This window comes from Neodiprion fabricii, chromosome 5, assembly GCF_021155785.1.
Source record: "Neodiprion fabricii isolate iyNeoFabr1 chromosome 5, iyNeoFabr1.1, whole genome shotgun sequence".
Taxonomy (NCBI): Eukaryota; Metazoa; Arthropoda; class Insecta; order Hymenoptera; family Diprionidae; genus Neodiprion; species Neodiprion fabricii.
Window position 1 is genome coordinate 23080262 of NC_060243.1, and position 16023 is coordinate 23096284.

At 39.2% G+C, this 16023-nt stretch overlaps 3 protein-coding genes across 10 annotated transcripts in view; 1 reads left to right on the plus strand and 2 right to left on the minus strand.

Moving 5' to 3' along the window:
• The window catches only part of LOC124184077 (protein turtle homolog A-like), a 385811-nt gene that overhangs the window by 185758 nt on the left and 184030 nt on the right, over window positions 1-16023 (plus strand). The gene's annotated exons all lie outside the window — the stretch shown is intronic.
• On the minus strand, window positions 5282-10836 carry LOC124184075 (facilitated trehalose transporter Tret1-like). 6 transcript variants are annotated; one of them, XM_046573463.1, is made up of 3 exons: window positions 10705-10836; window positions 9586-9689; window positions 5282-6890 (listed from the first exon to the last, which is right to left on the minus strand). In XM_046573463.1, exons 2-3 carry the CDS (start codon window positions 9626-9628, stop codon window positions 5392-5394), a joined length of 1542 nt encoding a protein of 513 aa, XP_046429419.1. In that variant the 5' UTR covers window positions 9629-9689; window positions 10705-10836; the 3' UTR covers window positions 5282-5391. The 6 variants fall into 6 exon arrangements, 5 of the variants coding, with proteins under 5 accessions (XP_046429419.1, XP_046429420.1, XP_046429421.1 ...); XM_046573464.1 differs by having other exon boundaries at window positions 10797-10815; XM_046573465.1 differs by lacking the exon at window positions 10705-10836 and adding an exon at window positions 10228-10246.
• LOC124184076 (facilitated trehalose transporter Tret1-like) lies at window positions 11881-14568 on the minus strand. Of its 2 annotated transcripts, none has more exons than XM_046573470.1 (3): window positions 14469-14568; window positions 14195-14348; window positions 11881-14015 (listed from the first exon to the last, which is right to left on the minus strand). In XM_046573470.1, the coding sequence occupies exons 2-3, from the start codon at window positions 14228-14230 to the stop codon at window positions 12513-12515; spliced, it is 1539 nt and encodes a 512-aa protein (XP_046429426.1). In that variant the 5' UTR covers window positions 14231-14348; window positions 14469-14568; the 3' UTR covers window positions 11881-12512. The 2 variants fall into 2 exon arrangements, with proteins under 2 accessions (XP_046429426.1, XP_046429425.1); XM_046573469.1 differs by having other exon boundaries at window positions 14195-14366.

Consider the following 16023-nt stretch of genomic DNA (forward strand, 5'->3'; position numbering starts at 1 on the left):
CGATCAATTAAAAATTTACCGTAATATTCCAATTTTTGGGCCATCCTTTAATCTGTGACAATGAATTTTCCATTTTTGATAAATGATTAAGTATAATAGAAAATTTTTAAGTGCGATTCTTGGTAATAATTCTTTTCCAAAATGGTCGACGAATGATTAATAATATCTGTGAAACATTTGTTGTTCAAGTTGATCGTAAGTTGTTGAAAAGAAAAGAATTTGAAAGCCTCTAAAAAAGTATTCACTTTCCGTCCTCGAGTACCTAATAAGGTTTTCCACTCGCCAATAATTTCAGGATTTTGATTCGTAAAAATAAAACCAAGTATGAATCGTGTTAGATCTAACGTTGATTCATTTCCAAGAATGTTTCTTAATAAGCGGAGAACAAATTCACCCTCAAAGTAACAAATTTTTTGTATTAATCCACTCGAAACTTGACTCCGAAAGTCTATCCGAAACGCTAATTAACAGAGTTAGCAATTCATCCGAAACGAAAGTATTCGCTATTCTCCAGTTTCAAGAGTTCCTTAGATGTGAAGTACTGTACATATATACATATATATATATTATCGAATCATCAATGAGCGTCTCGGAAAAGCTCAAGTTTAGTTTCAACTCATCTCCACAGTTTCAAGTATGAGAAGAAAATCGGCTTTTCGTCAAAAGATAACAGCACGATTACTGGCAGGTGGGCAGAAAACGTGTTGCGAAATTATTTTCGGAATGAAAAACCAGACGACATTCTCTCGCGATATTTCTCCGACTCACGAGAGACTCGCGTTCGGTCTATTCATTCAATTGTGCGACCGGTGAAAAATCCGCATCGATTTCCATCCAGGGCAAGAAACGTTTCACAGAATTTTTTCCCGCGGTAGGATAAGATCGTGGCGGCATTTATCAACGCCGCGTGGTCAAAAGCGGAGACGAAATAGAGGCGAGAGGGGGGGATGAGGTCACGAATTTCGGCAGAGAAGCGAGAATCTGTCAGACAACAAGTGGCAAATCCACTTCGGGATCCGTGCCACCAGCTTCCGCCTTGGGGAAAAACGAGAATCGATTAGGACAGAGGTCGCGGAGAAGAGCGTATCTTCCTTAGACCGGCAATCGATACTCCGAACGATTCGAGCCTCCGGGCTCCCTGTCCTGATGACCATTGTCCGAGTTGAACTCTGCGACCTCCGAGCTCGAATGGCCACGATGCGAGAAAATAATTTTCTCCTCTATTTACCATCGCCACATGCGTGTATTCCCACGCCCAGTCAGTCGATGCATCGTACCGCTTCGTAATTTTTTATGACATTACGGACGTAACGAATCCGACTCTCTTTTCATTGATTGTCGTCGTTATATCTTCGATTGTCGTGTAGAAATTCGTATGTTCGTGAGTCACTGAGTCGCGAACGCCGTCCTTGATAATAATTCGTCTTGTCGACGGATTGTTCAATGTCGCCCTCTAATGTCTAATCACATTTTATGTATGGAAGAGAAAATCCAGTAATAAACTACAAGAACGAAGAAGCGCGAGCCATTTTCGATATCAATAAAATTACAATCAGGTGGATAGATAAACGCTTGTAAAACGGATAACGTGTGGTAAAAGCATATATTGATCGATAAGTTACGCAAGAAAATCAGGTTGGCACCTTGCTTATCAAAGTTACGATAACAATGCAGTAATCGCTGTTATCAGGGGTATATTTTTAAAGTGGTTGGTATCAGTACTATTGATTTATCAAAAATACGCAAGAATGTTTAATCGTATTGATCTTCGATATATCGCTACGTACATACACACGAACACGTTGTTTCAAGTTTCACATCGAAAAGGGCTAACATATTGACAAGCGGGCAATTATCAGTTGCGAACGAATGTACAAGTGACTTGGATGTTAATATTACTATTCTTACTAATGTCAATCATTTCTTTAATGTTGCGTTTATATCAGTTTTGTCCAGTTCTTAGTACAGAAGAGTTTTTAAAATTTCTCTAAATCTAAAAAAATTAAAAACAACTCCGGCAAAATCTTTGCTATTTTATAAATTCATACTTTTAAACGAATTAAGATGGAGATACATTTTTAAACGAATCAAAACCACTAAAGGGCCGTTTTTCGTACTAACAAGCTTCTCAATTTCAGATTTCCTAAATTGAGATATAGATCCAGAAGTAGCCAAAGTAGCGAAGTAAGATGGGAAAGTCGAAAAAAAATTTACAATAGCGAGATTTGTATATTCATATAAATTTCATTCTTTTTCGTTCAAAAATATCAATTTAAAAAATGGTAAAGATTCTGCCGGAATTATTTTTCGACGTGTAACATCATTTCTTACACAATACCATGTACAACAAAAAATCAACCTTGTAGCATATGCATATCTATCGTAGAGCTAGAATTTCACTCGCGTGTCCCCTTGAGTTTTAAGTCACTGTTATTCAGGCCAGAACTCGGATTTGATTTATCTCGTAAGTTTGTTTCGAATGGTAGTCGTTGTGCCATGCCTATTTTTTAGCATACCTACTTCTTACATAGGACAAGAGATGAGACTGTTTTCCAGAAAAACGTGCATTCTGCCAACACCGATGCAAAGAATTGAGAGATTTCTGGATTTCCAAGAGGGTTCGTAATTTCGAGCAGTGGCGTTAGCTGCACTGATTGAGGGTAGAAGAACGCTTCCCGTAATCGAACTATTCAATCCTGTGTATTTACCACATGTCAAATTATTTTGTGGTTGATACGAAATCATTAGTCAATAACGTTCCCCGAATTACTGGTCACCATTACGCTAATTGACTGAATTAATTACCATCATCGTTCGCCGCAGAGTAACGTAGACGAATTGTTTCCACTTGAAAATTTAACCACTCAACATTATCACGATACGAGATATTCAAGTGCATCAGCTGACCAATTCCATCAACGTATTTTATTCGCCAAATCAACCATAGAACATTGGTCATTCTTTGAGCAAGGTTTCAGCCAGCTCTTGTCTGCCGAGTCAATCGAGTATAAAGTGACTAACAATAAGAAGCACATAAATTGAAATATGTACGTACCAAAAGAAAGTTTTTTGTGTGGATAAAAAAAAGTTCATTTGTGTGCTGTAAAACAAGTGTACCTCAATCTTAGAAGGTCAATCACGCGACTTTTGTATCCCTTATACAAAAAGTTCTTTTTACAAATTTTTCGGTGAAGTTCACCAAACATCTTATCGGGTGGATGGGAATTTCTGCTTGATTCCGAGAAAGTGGAGCTTTTTCGTTCGTTATATTTACACGAGTCTTTCGAACGCTCGGCTTTTGCGAAGTATGGGTGCGGAAAAAAAAATATTAAAAAATTATCGATTTATAGGTAATTGATACTTCTCAATAAGGTCGCCTTGCTCACTGAAACGGAATTCTTTTCCTAATCAGATACGGAATACGCAAGTCGCGTGAGCGACCTTTTAAAACTGAGCTAATTCCTCTTTTCACAGGAATTTCTTTTAGCGCACAAATAAACTTTCTCGATCCACGCAAATAATAAAAATAATTTTCGGGCCACCCTAAAGTATACATATACGTAGAAGCGTGATGTCGAAAAGTCGTTTGCCTTCGACTAAAATTATTCTTCCATCAGCCAAAAGTGCTCGCACGTATTTTCAAGCCTTGCGGTTCCTTTTGGGGTAAGGTCACGTCAACTGGTCGTTACTTGGTGACAGCAGTCGGGTGACGTGAGATGAAAGAAAAATAAAAAGGACCAGCAATACGGAGGGGAGAACGAGTAGGAAGTGCGGAACGGCTTCAGCCAAATTAGAAAGCGTTGTAATTGCACATCGTCGGCACGCAATCAACGACAGCTGACCACCCTAAGCTCGAAAGAATTTTATTATACCGGGTCCTGTCCGTGAGGTCGTGCCAAAGCAGGTATGTAGCATAAAACGTGAGACTTGAAATATGGCAACGAGCGGATCCTGAGCTTGTCCGTAAAATTGGAAGGAACCATTACGGAAAAGTTCAATTTCAACTATGATTTTTGCACTGCTTTTCGCACTGCGATTGATCATTGAAATTTTTCGCAGACTCAAATAGCGATCACTGGGTCAAGCAAAATGAAATATTCGTTGACTGCTTGAGCAGTTGTGTCGTTGAACTCTATTGATTGATCTGTCAAAACGCTTCGAAATGACTTTACTTCAGCGTCAAATTCACCGAATCCGTATTACAGTTTTGAGCATTTTAAAAGTAAATTCAACAGTGGTCAGTCTTTGGTGAATTAGTTTTAACAAGTTGAAACTCGATAGTTTTCGTGCAAAAATTACTGGACTATTAGAAAACATTTCTGAATGTCTAATCAGGATTCTTTGATTTTATATGCACATTTTTAGAAACTTTGTATAGAAAATGCGGTGAATATGCGAAGAAAGATTCTCAATCATACGACATCCAAAAATTGAGTCTTTTGGAAAAGAAATTTTTTTTTTTAGGACAACTTTGAAAAAAACTTAGACTTTGAATTCATCCGTGGAGCAAAGTAATTCAAGAAATTCAAACCCGAGATTTGTCGATTCAAAAAGCGGAGTTCAGAATCCTAAAATATGGATGTACGTAAATGAAAATTTTTTAGTAAAACTTGAGAAAAATGGAAAGCCCTGTAAAGACAATGAAAGGAATTTTTCAACATCGGCTGTTCGTTGCTCGGACGGGGCGAGGTGAGAACAATTTATAAGGGAGCGAAACCGGTCCGTCGAACGAATCTACGATTTAACTCGGTGGTTCTGGGTCTGATTGCGAGTGATAATTCAAGGCAAGAATTTCTAGCGCCAGGTTAATACGCTTGTCACGTCGTCCTTACACGTTTTGCCTGGACTTCGGCCAGCTCGGATTTTCAACTAACGGTGGGGATGTGCTTGCAGTGAATCGAGAGAGCTTGCAGAGCAAGGGGATGATGAAATGAATGGAGGGTCCAAGGATTGGAAATGACTAGCTCCGTCGATGCAATAGAACCCGTAATGCTGCGACCCATTATATCGACGCTCAGACAATGGAGTATTCCGGTCTACGAGTACCGTGAAACCCACCGAAAGGATGCACTTTGACATCATTTCGTGGCTCTAGCACAAAGTATAGACGGTCCTCGAACCTGGGTTCGAAGAATACTCCGGCCACACAAGGCTTCGTCACATTACCGCAGAACGGATTACGATTTTTCGGAACTTGGTTCGTTACGTGTCCATGCATCCTGTTGGCTCTTTGTTGCGTTTTAGATTTTTTGAAGCTTCGATTTCACTGGAATAGTTGAAATTAGTACGGGTGTGTTTATTCGTTATAACGACGTTAACATCGACTAAACTAACGCCATGAATAAATTGTCACCTTGATTCGCTGGTACACTATACGCCCGTCAAGAGAATTCAAGGCTTTACATCGATCGGGACGGTGATCTTTGCACCCAGTTCACGTTGAATTTGTTCCAATGATTTTCCTTTCGTTTCGGGAACGATGAATATAACGAATAATACACCACACGCGCAAATCACACTGTACATCCAAAAGGTAGCGTAATTCCCGAAGGCTTCGACAAGGTCGTTGAATGTCCTTGTTACCAAAAAAGCCATCAACCAGTTGAAGGAACAGGCACTGCTACCGGCGATGCCTTTTATTTGTGGTGAGAATAGCTCACCTACCATCATGAATGGAATTGGCCCGAAACCGAGACTGCTCATGAGGATGAAGAGGCAAACAGATACAAGCGGGATCCAGTTGACCGATGAAACGTCCACTCCGTTCTCCTCCAAGTAATAGTATGTACCCAAAGCGAGCATGCCGACCGCCATTGCACTTATCGATGCGAGAAGCAGAATCTTACGGCCCAGCCTATCAACTATGAGCAGACTGGTGAAGGTCGATACGACCTGTAGAGCTCCAACAATGATCGTGGATGCATCGGTGGAAATGGCACCGTTCTGACCAAAAATACTTCCAGTATAGAATACAATCGCATTGACACCGCTCATTTGCTGGAAGAACATCAAACCATAGGCTATTATCAGTCCGTTTCTTGCTACTTTCGACCTCATTGCTGCAAGAAATGAACCTTTGTACTGCAACTCTTCCGCAAGGACTAACTTCCTCGTGATAAGCTCACGCTCGACGTCATATTTAGGGCCTCGTACTCTGAAGAGACTGTCCCTAGCCTCTTCTTCTCGGTTCTTCATCAAATAGTATGTCGGACTTTCCGGCATGAATGAAAACACGACGAAGAAAATTAGCGGAACGGCCGCGAAAGTCATCGATAAATAGTATATCGGTATCAGGGTGCCGAGAATGTACGAAATCAGAATTCCAGATGTCAGCATCAACTCGTGAAACGCGCCTAGCCTTCCTCGGATCGTCTTCTCGCCTATTTCTGCGGTGTAAACTGCCACCGCAACGCAGAATCCGCCTCCACTGAAGCCGAGTAGAAACCTTCCGACACAAAACATGGCTACCGAGTTGGCCCAGATGACGAGTGACCATCCAATGGTGTAGGGAACGACTAGTATCAGCATGCTGCGCTTTCTGCCGAAAGCGTCCATCATCAATCCCATCGGAATACAGATTGCCGCTGATCCCAAATTCGTCACCGAACCGATCCACGAAAAGTCCGAGGTGCTCATAGTGATGTTGTACTGTTCTGCCAATTTTTCTCCGGAATCGCCGCCTGACGTCGACCATCCCAAGACTCCACCGAATGCCAGTGCTCCAAGGGTAGCAGACAGTGCGGCAAAGTATTGAGGCAGCTGTTTAGCTGGAACGGCTGGTTTTGAATCATCGCCGCTTGACACCGATAATGTCAATTCTGACACAGTTATTATCTTCTCGGTCATCATGCTGGTATGTCTGCTTGCACGAACGACGTCCCCTTCCTCACCTACATCATAAATAATGGATTGATCATCGGTGGCCAAAACGAATCATTTGACAACACAGACTTGTACACTTCTAGCACACGACTCGGATGAAGCGAAATAGACCTAGCATTCCAACTTCAACTATTTTTATTTTTTCTTTCAATTCATCAAATTGTCAACAGTCTGAGACTACTTATGTCCGTACTGACCGATCCGTTTACCAAATTAGAAGAGACGTTAGCTTAGACTATGTTTGTGATAAAATTCGAAATCTAGAATCTAGCACATCTGCTGTTCAAACTTTTGATCACAGGCATAATATTTTCGTACGATTTCATCTGTTGACCATATGTTTGAGAATCGTACAACGAATTCAGAACTTTTGGAAATTAGTTCTTTGTACAAATTCATTTTGACACGTACAGAAACCGGTTTGCTTGGTATTCTCATACATTTCACTGACATCAAAGTTAAATTCTTTATATACGTATGATTATGATTAAATTATTATATACATTGATCCAAAATTGACCACCATTCATACATTAATCCATCGAGTATTAAGCAATCTTAACAGCACGATAAGAGTATGGGTGAATATCGAGGGCGAACTTTTTTTTCTTCACAACACAATTGAAATACAAATAACTTCCAGTGCAACAACTTTTTTTTCTTTAATCGTAGTCACAATTTTCTGCAACGTAAAGAATTAACATACACGATTCAAGTGTTTACAATTATGACACATCTCGACATATTTATAGAGCTTGATGAAGAAATTTCGGTCAACTTACATTGCACAAAGTTCGATTGTTTGGTAAGAATACAATCTTAATGCATGTACAGCAGAAGTCAAACCAATTGTTAGTGACTTGAAAATTGTCGATGCGTTTATCCGTATGAAAAATTGTCGAATCGCTGGTAGTCATTTTGCATTTTTAAGCCGATAATGATCAGTTTCTATATCGCCACAGTACAACATCAAATTCCACAAACAACGTACCACTGATTGTCAGGAGAGCGTGCAAAAAAACCTCTTTCTCTCAAAGATTGTCAGAAAACAAGTCTTTTTTGGCCTGCGGTAAACATTGACCGCAAACGATAAACCGTCACTGACTAACGAAATTTATGCTACTGTAGATTTATCCAAGCAAACGTCTTTCGAAGCTTGTTCATACTTATCTTATCAGGCTCATTTTCAAGTTTAAGTGGAATTCGCGATCTAGACACATGCTTGGGAAACCTATTGCAGGTCGAACTTGGAAATTGTGTAATTACTTATCAGTTCGCTCTTTGTTGTTTCATAGTTTCAAAAGTTTATTATTCTATAAACCTAATCAATGTGTGGATAAGTATTATCTAAGTTATTAACTGTACGAATTGTATCACGTACGTCGTTTCACACAAAGGCGTGTACAAGATGTATAAAATCAGACACTGGGAAGTATATATCGGATGGTAATGTTATGTAATAATCTACGGTAATCTAAACGTTATAATCGTATAATAAATTGAATGAAACTTGCAGAAAATGAACATATGAAAATATTGTATAGTTCATATAGTGTATGTTTATATAGTGTAATTATGAGAATATAAAACCAAGTAGAATTTTTGTTCTGCCGTTGTAAAAACTGAAGCTTACGCAAAGTTTACGCTTGTAACGATAATCCTCGATCTGTTACTGCATAAAAACTGTTAATGGCACAGTTATGGAAGACCTCGGAAAAGAATCATTTTTTTCTTCAAAAATAGGTCAGCATTGCTTATTTATCAGTACTTCGGAGGTTGCACGTGCCGAACGAATAACTGCAAAGAGAAAAAACTTTTTGAAAGAAATACTCGCATTTTTGTGGCTGTATAATTTTCCTTGTGAAAGGAGCACGTGCAAGGCAGAGTGGGTGATGTTTTTGGGACAAGAAACTGAAACGCGTCAAATGAAAATGAAAACCGAAAGAGTATTCATAAGAAATTATTCGAGGTTCAAAAATTTTCGTCATACTTTCATACGATTTGAACATTTCCTTTTCTTCCGAAGTTTTCCTTTACTTTACCATATATGTACATATTACATGGAAGTGCGGCGTAATGTTATCTTGAGAAACATTCTTAATTTTATCCTGCTTTGCGAGAAGTTAAAAGTCCTTTTGGTACTGTATTGATGTCGGTAAAGATAAGAAGTTTATTATGTTTACGAAAGAAGTTTAGGTTAACAAAATTTTCGATGAAAACGGAGAAATATCAATATTCACTAGTATATGCTTAATAGTCTATTTATGATGCCAGCGATAAAGAAATTGGCTTATGAAACAGCGCAATGGAATGAAAAAATTCACCAAGTCAGGCAATTGCAGAATTTAAAGTAAGAGGTTTCTTGACGTTATTGCAATGCAAGAAAAGTAAAGTGAAACATTTGAAGCCAGACAAAGATTGCAGTGTGTAACCAAAGTGATAGATCAGTTGGACAGCTAGGCTGTCATCGAATACCTTAGTGAAACTTCAATCGAGTACCTATTAATTAATAAAGATACAACTAATGTTATTTAAAATAAAATTTATTTCATCTTACAATTAGTTTCTATCATTTGAGTCATTTCTTTTAATCGCGATCGTGAAAACTTGCGTGAAAACCGCCTGAATCCAATGATCAATGAATCAGTTGAGTCAGACAAAGCTATTTTTATAATTTTTATTCTAGACAAATTTTTTACTTACACGTCACAGCACCGCCTGGGGCATCAACCACAACCCTTGGCATAACCGTTTAGGCTAATCTCAGACTGACAAATTCTGGTTGATGACTTGAGGCAGAGCTTACCCTGCAAGTGTAAGAAGTAATGAAGATATAAATTTGATAAACTAGTGAATTCGAAAAATTAGCGACGGAGCCAGGAATCGAACCTGGTATCTAGAGATGCTTGACCGGAGCCTTACTGCACTAGACCACCTAGCCGCCCTGACTCTGTTGTCGTTAATTCCTCTCATCACCAGTTTAGTTCAAATTTGTTTTCTTGTGCTTTGTATGTGTGAATAGAAACTTTTCGTCTCTTAAGCACCCGATGTAAGAATGTATGTAAGGAATGTTTACATGTTGGAATCTTACGTTTCTGATGGGAAGCACGTGAGACGGTCAAAGACCTCCTAAAAATTGAAATGCGGATATGCATTATCATTAGTTACGAGACAATTCAGTGTTGAAGATGATCCACTAGGTGGTCTAGTGGAGTAAGGCTCCGGTCAAGCATCTCTAGATACCAGGTTCGATTCCTGGCTCCGTCGTTAATTTTTCGAATTCACCAGTTTATCAAATTTATATCTTCAACAATGAATTGTCTCGTTCCTTACACACATTCTTACATCAGGAATGTAAGAAGTAATGGTTGTAGAAGCCTTCCAATTTTTTCTGAAATCTGTTCGATCAATTGAATAATATGCGCCGTAGATCAGAAAAAAAAAATCTTTGTCAGCTGGGATCGGTTTTTTATCTTTTAGGTACAGTCAGTTTCATTCTCCAATCTCACAATTGTGCCAAACATGTTAGAATACGTCATCGTTGATAGGAAAATTATCACTTTCTGTCTTACCTGTTTGTACGTTGGATGATACGTTTACAATTAAAACATGACTTTATCTCGAAAGTTAATTGAAGTTTGACGGTTCAAGATTGAATAAAATGTTGAAGTCGGTGATGAAAGATGATTCGTTCGTTTAGTTTACAGTCGGCAAAAGCCTTCGAAGTTGAGCCGAACGACGCGTTTCTGTCGTAAAAATTGATCGGATACCGTCTGACGTGGATCTTGAAATTATTGATTAAAAACTTGAGAAATTATTCACATTGCTGGTACGTGATGACGACTGTTGCAGATATTCACCAATTTACATTCTGAATTGAGTTAAATTAAATAACGTGTAAGAGGAATATCGACTTGCTCATCTGACGTTTTCTCGTTGAGTGCTTTGTACCTCCTCTTTTCACCGCTTCCCAGGTTCTCACTAACTAGTAAAAATGTTAATGGACGCGTATGCGAACACTTGTCATGCTACAGTATTCGTAAATAGAAGGAGAGGGAAGATACGAAATTCCAACAAGCACAGCGCGTTATCAACCTGGCCGTTAAACAGTCGAGAGAAAAGTTGGAGCGATAGAAGCACCTGATTTATGACGCGGAAACATTCCAATACATCTGTGTAAAGATGGATTTGTCCTTTGTTAATTCCGTATTGCCATCTTTTGCGTTGAATAAAACGCGGAACATGTAGTTCATCGCAGTTTACTAGCACGTGTAATTAATCGGATTTTTTTTTTAACTTGATTTTTTTCACACTGAATAACTTTTACAATTTCAAATATTTTTGAACAAACTTTGGTTTTTACACTCAGTGTAATATGTACTTCTGAACAGTGAGGCCTTTCAGATTCTCAATATCTAGTTTTCCGTCAAAGTTGGAAAATCAATCAGACTCGATAAATAAATAAATTTTTTTACTCTATAGTGCGGTAAATTTAATCAGTCAAACAGTATTTAGAAGAAAATTGGCAAGCTCCTAAGATCATTATTTCTTCTACGTAGATACGTTAGCAGGATAAGCCCACCCTTACGTAGCTGGAAAGTTCAATTTAATTGGTGATTTTCAAAAATGTTATATTTTGCAACGCCGCACTAGTCATGAATCCAGTTTCCTTATTCGGTTGAATTCGTTAAGGTTCGCAGCTTATAGAAATGAAGTACGTAGTTGATTACTTTTTGAAAATCAACTCTAAAAGTACGTTTTCAGTCGTCTTCTCCCACTGTCTGAAATTGAAAAAATAAACGTCGTACCGTCCCACACATAATTTAAATTTTCATTTTAATTTAGTTGCTTCGAAAATGTCAAGCCTCTGAGCCTGCTTTCCTATGTAATGAATTTATGAATCTGCGAAAAGAACAAGTGTAAGAATTAGGCTTACTTTAATTATTCGTAACGCCGTTTACATTTGAATAAGTATGAACGGTGTGAATAATGTTCAATTTTATTTCCATACTCTTGTACACCAGGATTCTAGAATACACTGAAGAAATAATGGAATGAAGTAGAAAAATTTAGTAAAAAAAACGTAAGAAACTTATCGAGCACCCGATAGCAACTACAATCACGATAAATTTTAACATTACGACTTTTTTTTTCTCAGAAACAAATACAATTGATTAGATGCAACTGTCATGAATGTCAGAAAATTCGATAAATAATAATTCCCAAGTTCAGTGTACAAAAGTTACCGCGTTGCGAAAATAGCCGGAGTCCATCGCTGACTTTCAAATGGGTCTGCATTTTCGTGAAGCTTCTGGTCACCCATATCGCGATTGATTTTTCTAAAAATAATTTTCAGCCCGATATCTCCTCCGCTAGTGTTATATTGGAAATATTTCGATGTTCAGTAAAAGTAATTTTTCCCTGTCATCATTGACAAACTTGTTTCTGTTTGATTATTTAAAACTAAAGGGCTGAATACACCAGTGAATGAATATGAATTTATATACTCAGGTAACGATACAGAGCGGGTTAGTGTTTGCGTGAGAACGAGTTTTGTGAATCCGTACTGGTATTCAAATGCCTACCGCGACAAGATAGTCGGTGATGAATTCATAGCGAAATTGGATGATCTACGAGTGAGTCAGAATGATATCTTCCGAAGCGGGAATCGTCTTTGCACCCAGCTCTCGCTGAATTTGCTCCAGAGGCTTTCCCTTCGTCTCTGGGACAATGAATATAACGAATATTACACCGAGTGCGCAAATAAGACCGTATAGCCAGAAGGTAACGTAGTTACCAAAGGCCTTAACGAGGTCGTTATAAGTCCTTGTTACTAGAAAGGTTATTAACCAGTTTAAGGTGCAGGCACTGCTACCAGCGATGCCCTTTATTTGCGGTGAGAACAGCTCGCCAACCATCATGAATGGAATTGGCCCGGCACCAAGACCGCAAACGAGAATAAAGAAGCAAACAGATACAAGCGGAAGCCAGGTGATCGATGAAACGTCGACTTCGATGTGCTCCAGGTAGTAAAAGATTCCCAGAGAAAACATGCCTAACGCCATTGCTCCCATTGAACCCAGAAGCAGAACCTTACGCCCAAGCTTGTCGACGGTGAGCACGCTGATAAAAGTCGCTACGACCTGAAGAATCCCGACAATGATTGTCGATAGATCCGTAGAAATAGAGCCGTTTTCACTGAACATAGACCCGGTGTAAAAAATGATCGCATTGACGCCGCTCATTTGCTTGAAGAACATCAAGCCGTAGGCAATGAAGAGGCCCCTTATCGCCACCCTCGTCTTCATTGCTCTGAGAAACGACCCTTTGTACCGCAATTCTTCGGCAAGAGCCGACTTCCTCACCTGCAGTTCACGTTCGATGTCATATTTGGGACCTCGCACTCTGAGAAGATTGGTCCTGGCCTCTTCTTCTCGGTTCTTCATCAAATAGTATGTTGGACTTTCCGGCATGAACGAAAACACGGTGAAGAAAATCAGCGGAACGACCGCGAAAGTCATCGACAAATAGTATATCGGTATTAGAGGACTGAGAATGTACGAGATCAGAGTTCCGAAGGTCAGCATCAGCTCGTAAAATGCCCCCAGCCTTCCTCGGATCGTCATCTCGCCTATTTCCGCCGTGTAAACTGGTACCGCAACGCAGAATCCGCCTCCACTGAAGCCGAGTAGAAACCTTCCGACACAAAACATGGCTACCGAGTTGGCCCAGATGACGAGTGACCATCCAATGGTGTAGGGAACGACTAGCATCAGCATGCTGCGCTTTCTGCCGAAAGCGTCCATCATCAATCCCATCGGAATACAAATTGCTGCTGCTCCGAGATTAGCGATTGAACCGATCCAAGAAAAGTCCGAAGTGCTCATAGTGATGTTGTACTGTTCCGCCAACTTTTCACCCGAGGTACCACCTGCAGCTGACCATCCTAAAACTCCTCCCAAACAAAGTGCTCCAAGGGTTGCAGACAATGCAGCAAGGTACTGAGGCAGCTTTTGTCCTTCAAGCACTGACTTCGATTCGACATTTGACGACAGTGTTGTCTGGGATACATCCTTTACCATCTTTGTCATACTGGCTTCACTTGTTTGATAAAGCGGTATCTGCTCAGTCACCTGCAAGGTCAACATGTCAGCAATTCGGTGTTGGAAAGTACATATGAAAAGTAAATAATGCATTTATGCACGATAAGATTTCGACAATTAGGGGCACAGGCACCGGACGCGGTGAAATTGACTTGACCTTCACACCTTTCATCTTTGATTCTTATTCGCATAAGTTTTAGAACACGTACTCGCACGTTTGGTAATATTTTTCTGGCTTCATACATCTGCAGGAGATATTTTCTCTTTGGATGTTCGGAAGTCAGCTTGTAATTTTTTTAATTACTCTGACGCACATTTTAATGCCTTGCTGATGATCGTGATCGGTAAGCTCTATCCGTTCACCTTGCAAACCGAGCAAACCTTGAATCAGCCACAAAATAATAAATAAAAATATCGAGGACAGTATAATCTCGAAGTGGTTGTAAATTTCTTGTAATACGAGCTGTCGCTATAAAAACATACCAGTTTGAAGAATGCGGTGCGATGAACGCCTCAGTTTCGGAAGTTTGCAAAGTCAATTGTGTTCCTTTACTCGCTGCAAACTGATCGCAAGTAATCATCGAATATACGTGAAGGCGGAACTCGTACGACTGTAAATTAAGACCGATGTATCCGATGTATTGCAGTGTTTTTTGAAGCATTATTGCGCTAATCTTATCTGTCTGATTTCAAGATATTGTATGCATAACTAATGCACCAAGCGCTGGGCACTGTGCTCCGTAAATATCAACGCGTGACAAAAAAGAAGGGAAAAATGGCAGCCGTAAATGCCCTATAATTTCTCGCTTTTCTTATCAATTATAATGTCAATAATACGGTGCCCGTTATGAGTCATTCAAAGATACTGCGCATGGTGCAGTCTTAAAGAAGATTAACATTAATGTGCACAAGCGACACAAGTACGTCATAAATCTGCCGAGAGGAATGTACCCAAGGTCACAAATTGGAAAAAATGCAGCGTCGTAAAGAGCAATAATTTGGAATAGTACTCGTTTCCGAGACCTTATCGAATCCCACTGTAAACTCCCAAGAAGTCTTAGCTTAATGCAAGCTTTGGTTAAAAACATTGAAAAGTCAAACATTTCTTCGAAATTCAGGCCAAAGTAACTAATGTTTTGTAATACTTTTTGCGTAAAGTCGTCTAATTACACGACGACCTGATCATTGAGGATAGACGTTCTATCTTCGACCACCTTAGTACCGTATGTGACCATCAATCGTAGCATTTGTGACCATATTCATTACCTATAAAAAAAAAGGAAAAAAAATGCCTGGCCACAAATAGCGCAAAGGTCCTATTTGTTTCGTTTTGAGTGCTGTGAAATTTGATTTTCAAACTATCGAGTAGTCATAAGTTGAACTTATATTTACTGCAGAAGACATTCTTCTGGCTGGATTAATAACTGAATGGATTTCTAGTCCCAGAAACAACAACAACGCTTAAAACGACTGTCCAAACATGACGTGACTAAAATGATCTGGATCTGGAGTTGAAAATTGAATAAAATTATTGTTGGAAATCGTAAAAATAAAAAAATAAAAGAAAAAATTAACGAAATTTCAGAATTTGAGTACATTAGGCAAAGAAGTGTGCATTCGGTAGTTCGATTATGATTAAATTTTCGTTGGTTGGTAGTTCGTGCTCTACTTTTGGATGTGCCAAGTATTAGCTTACAGCATTCAAATTCATGACGTGGCGTGGTTGTCTCGGGCGCCTCACTGCTGGCTCTTGATTTCACTGATTCAATTGTTTCTGCATGCACTTTCAGCGTTTCACCAACTTGGCTCTCTCTGTCTCTCTCTCTCTCTCTCTCTCTCTTTCCAGTACACTTCTACGTTTCAATTTCATTAAATTCAGATGTAGTGAAAAAGCAGAAGATTCTTCTCGTTCATTTCAAGTATTTTCTTATTTTGATGGGTGTACGTTTTCATGATTATCATTTCACCTCTTTGTCCCTTTGATGTCGCTAGGATATTAATCAGAAAATTCTTTCGTCCTTAATCATTACAACTGCCG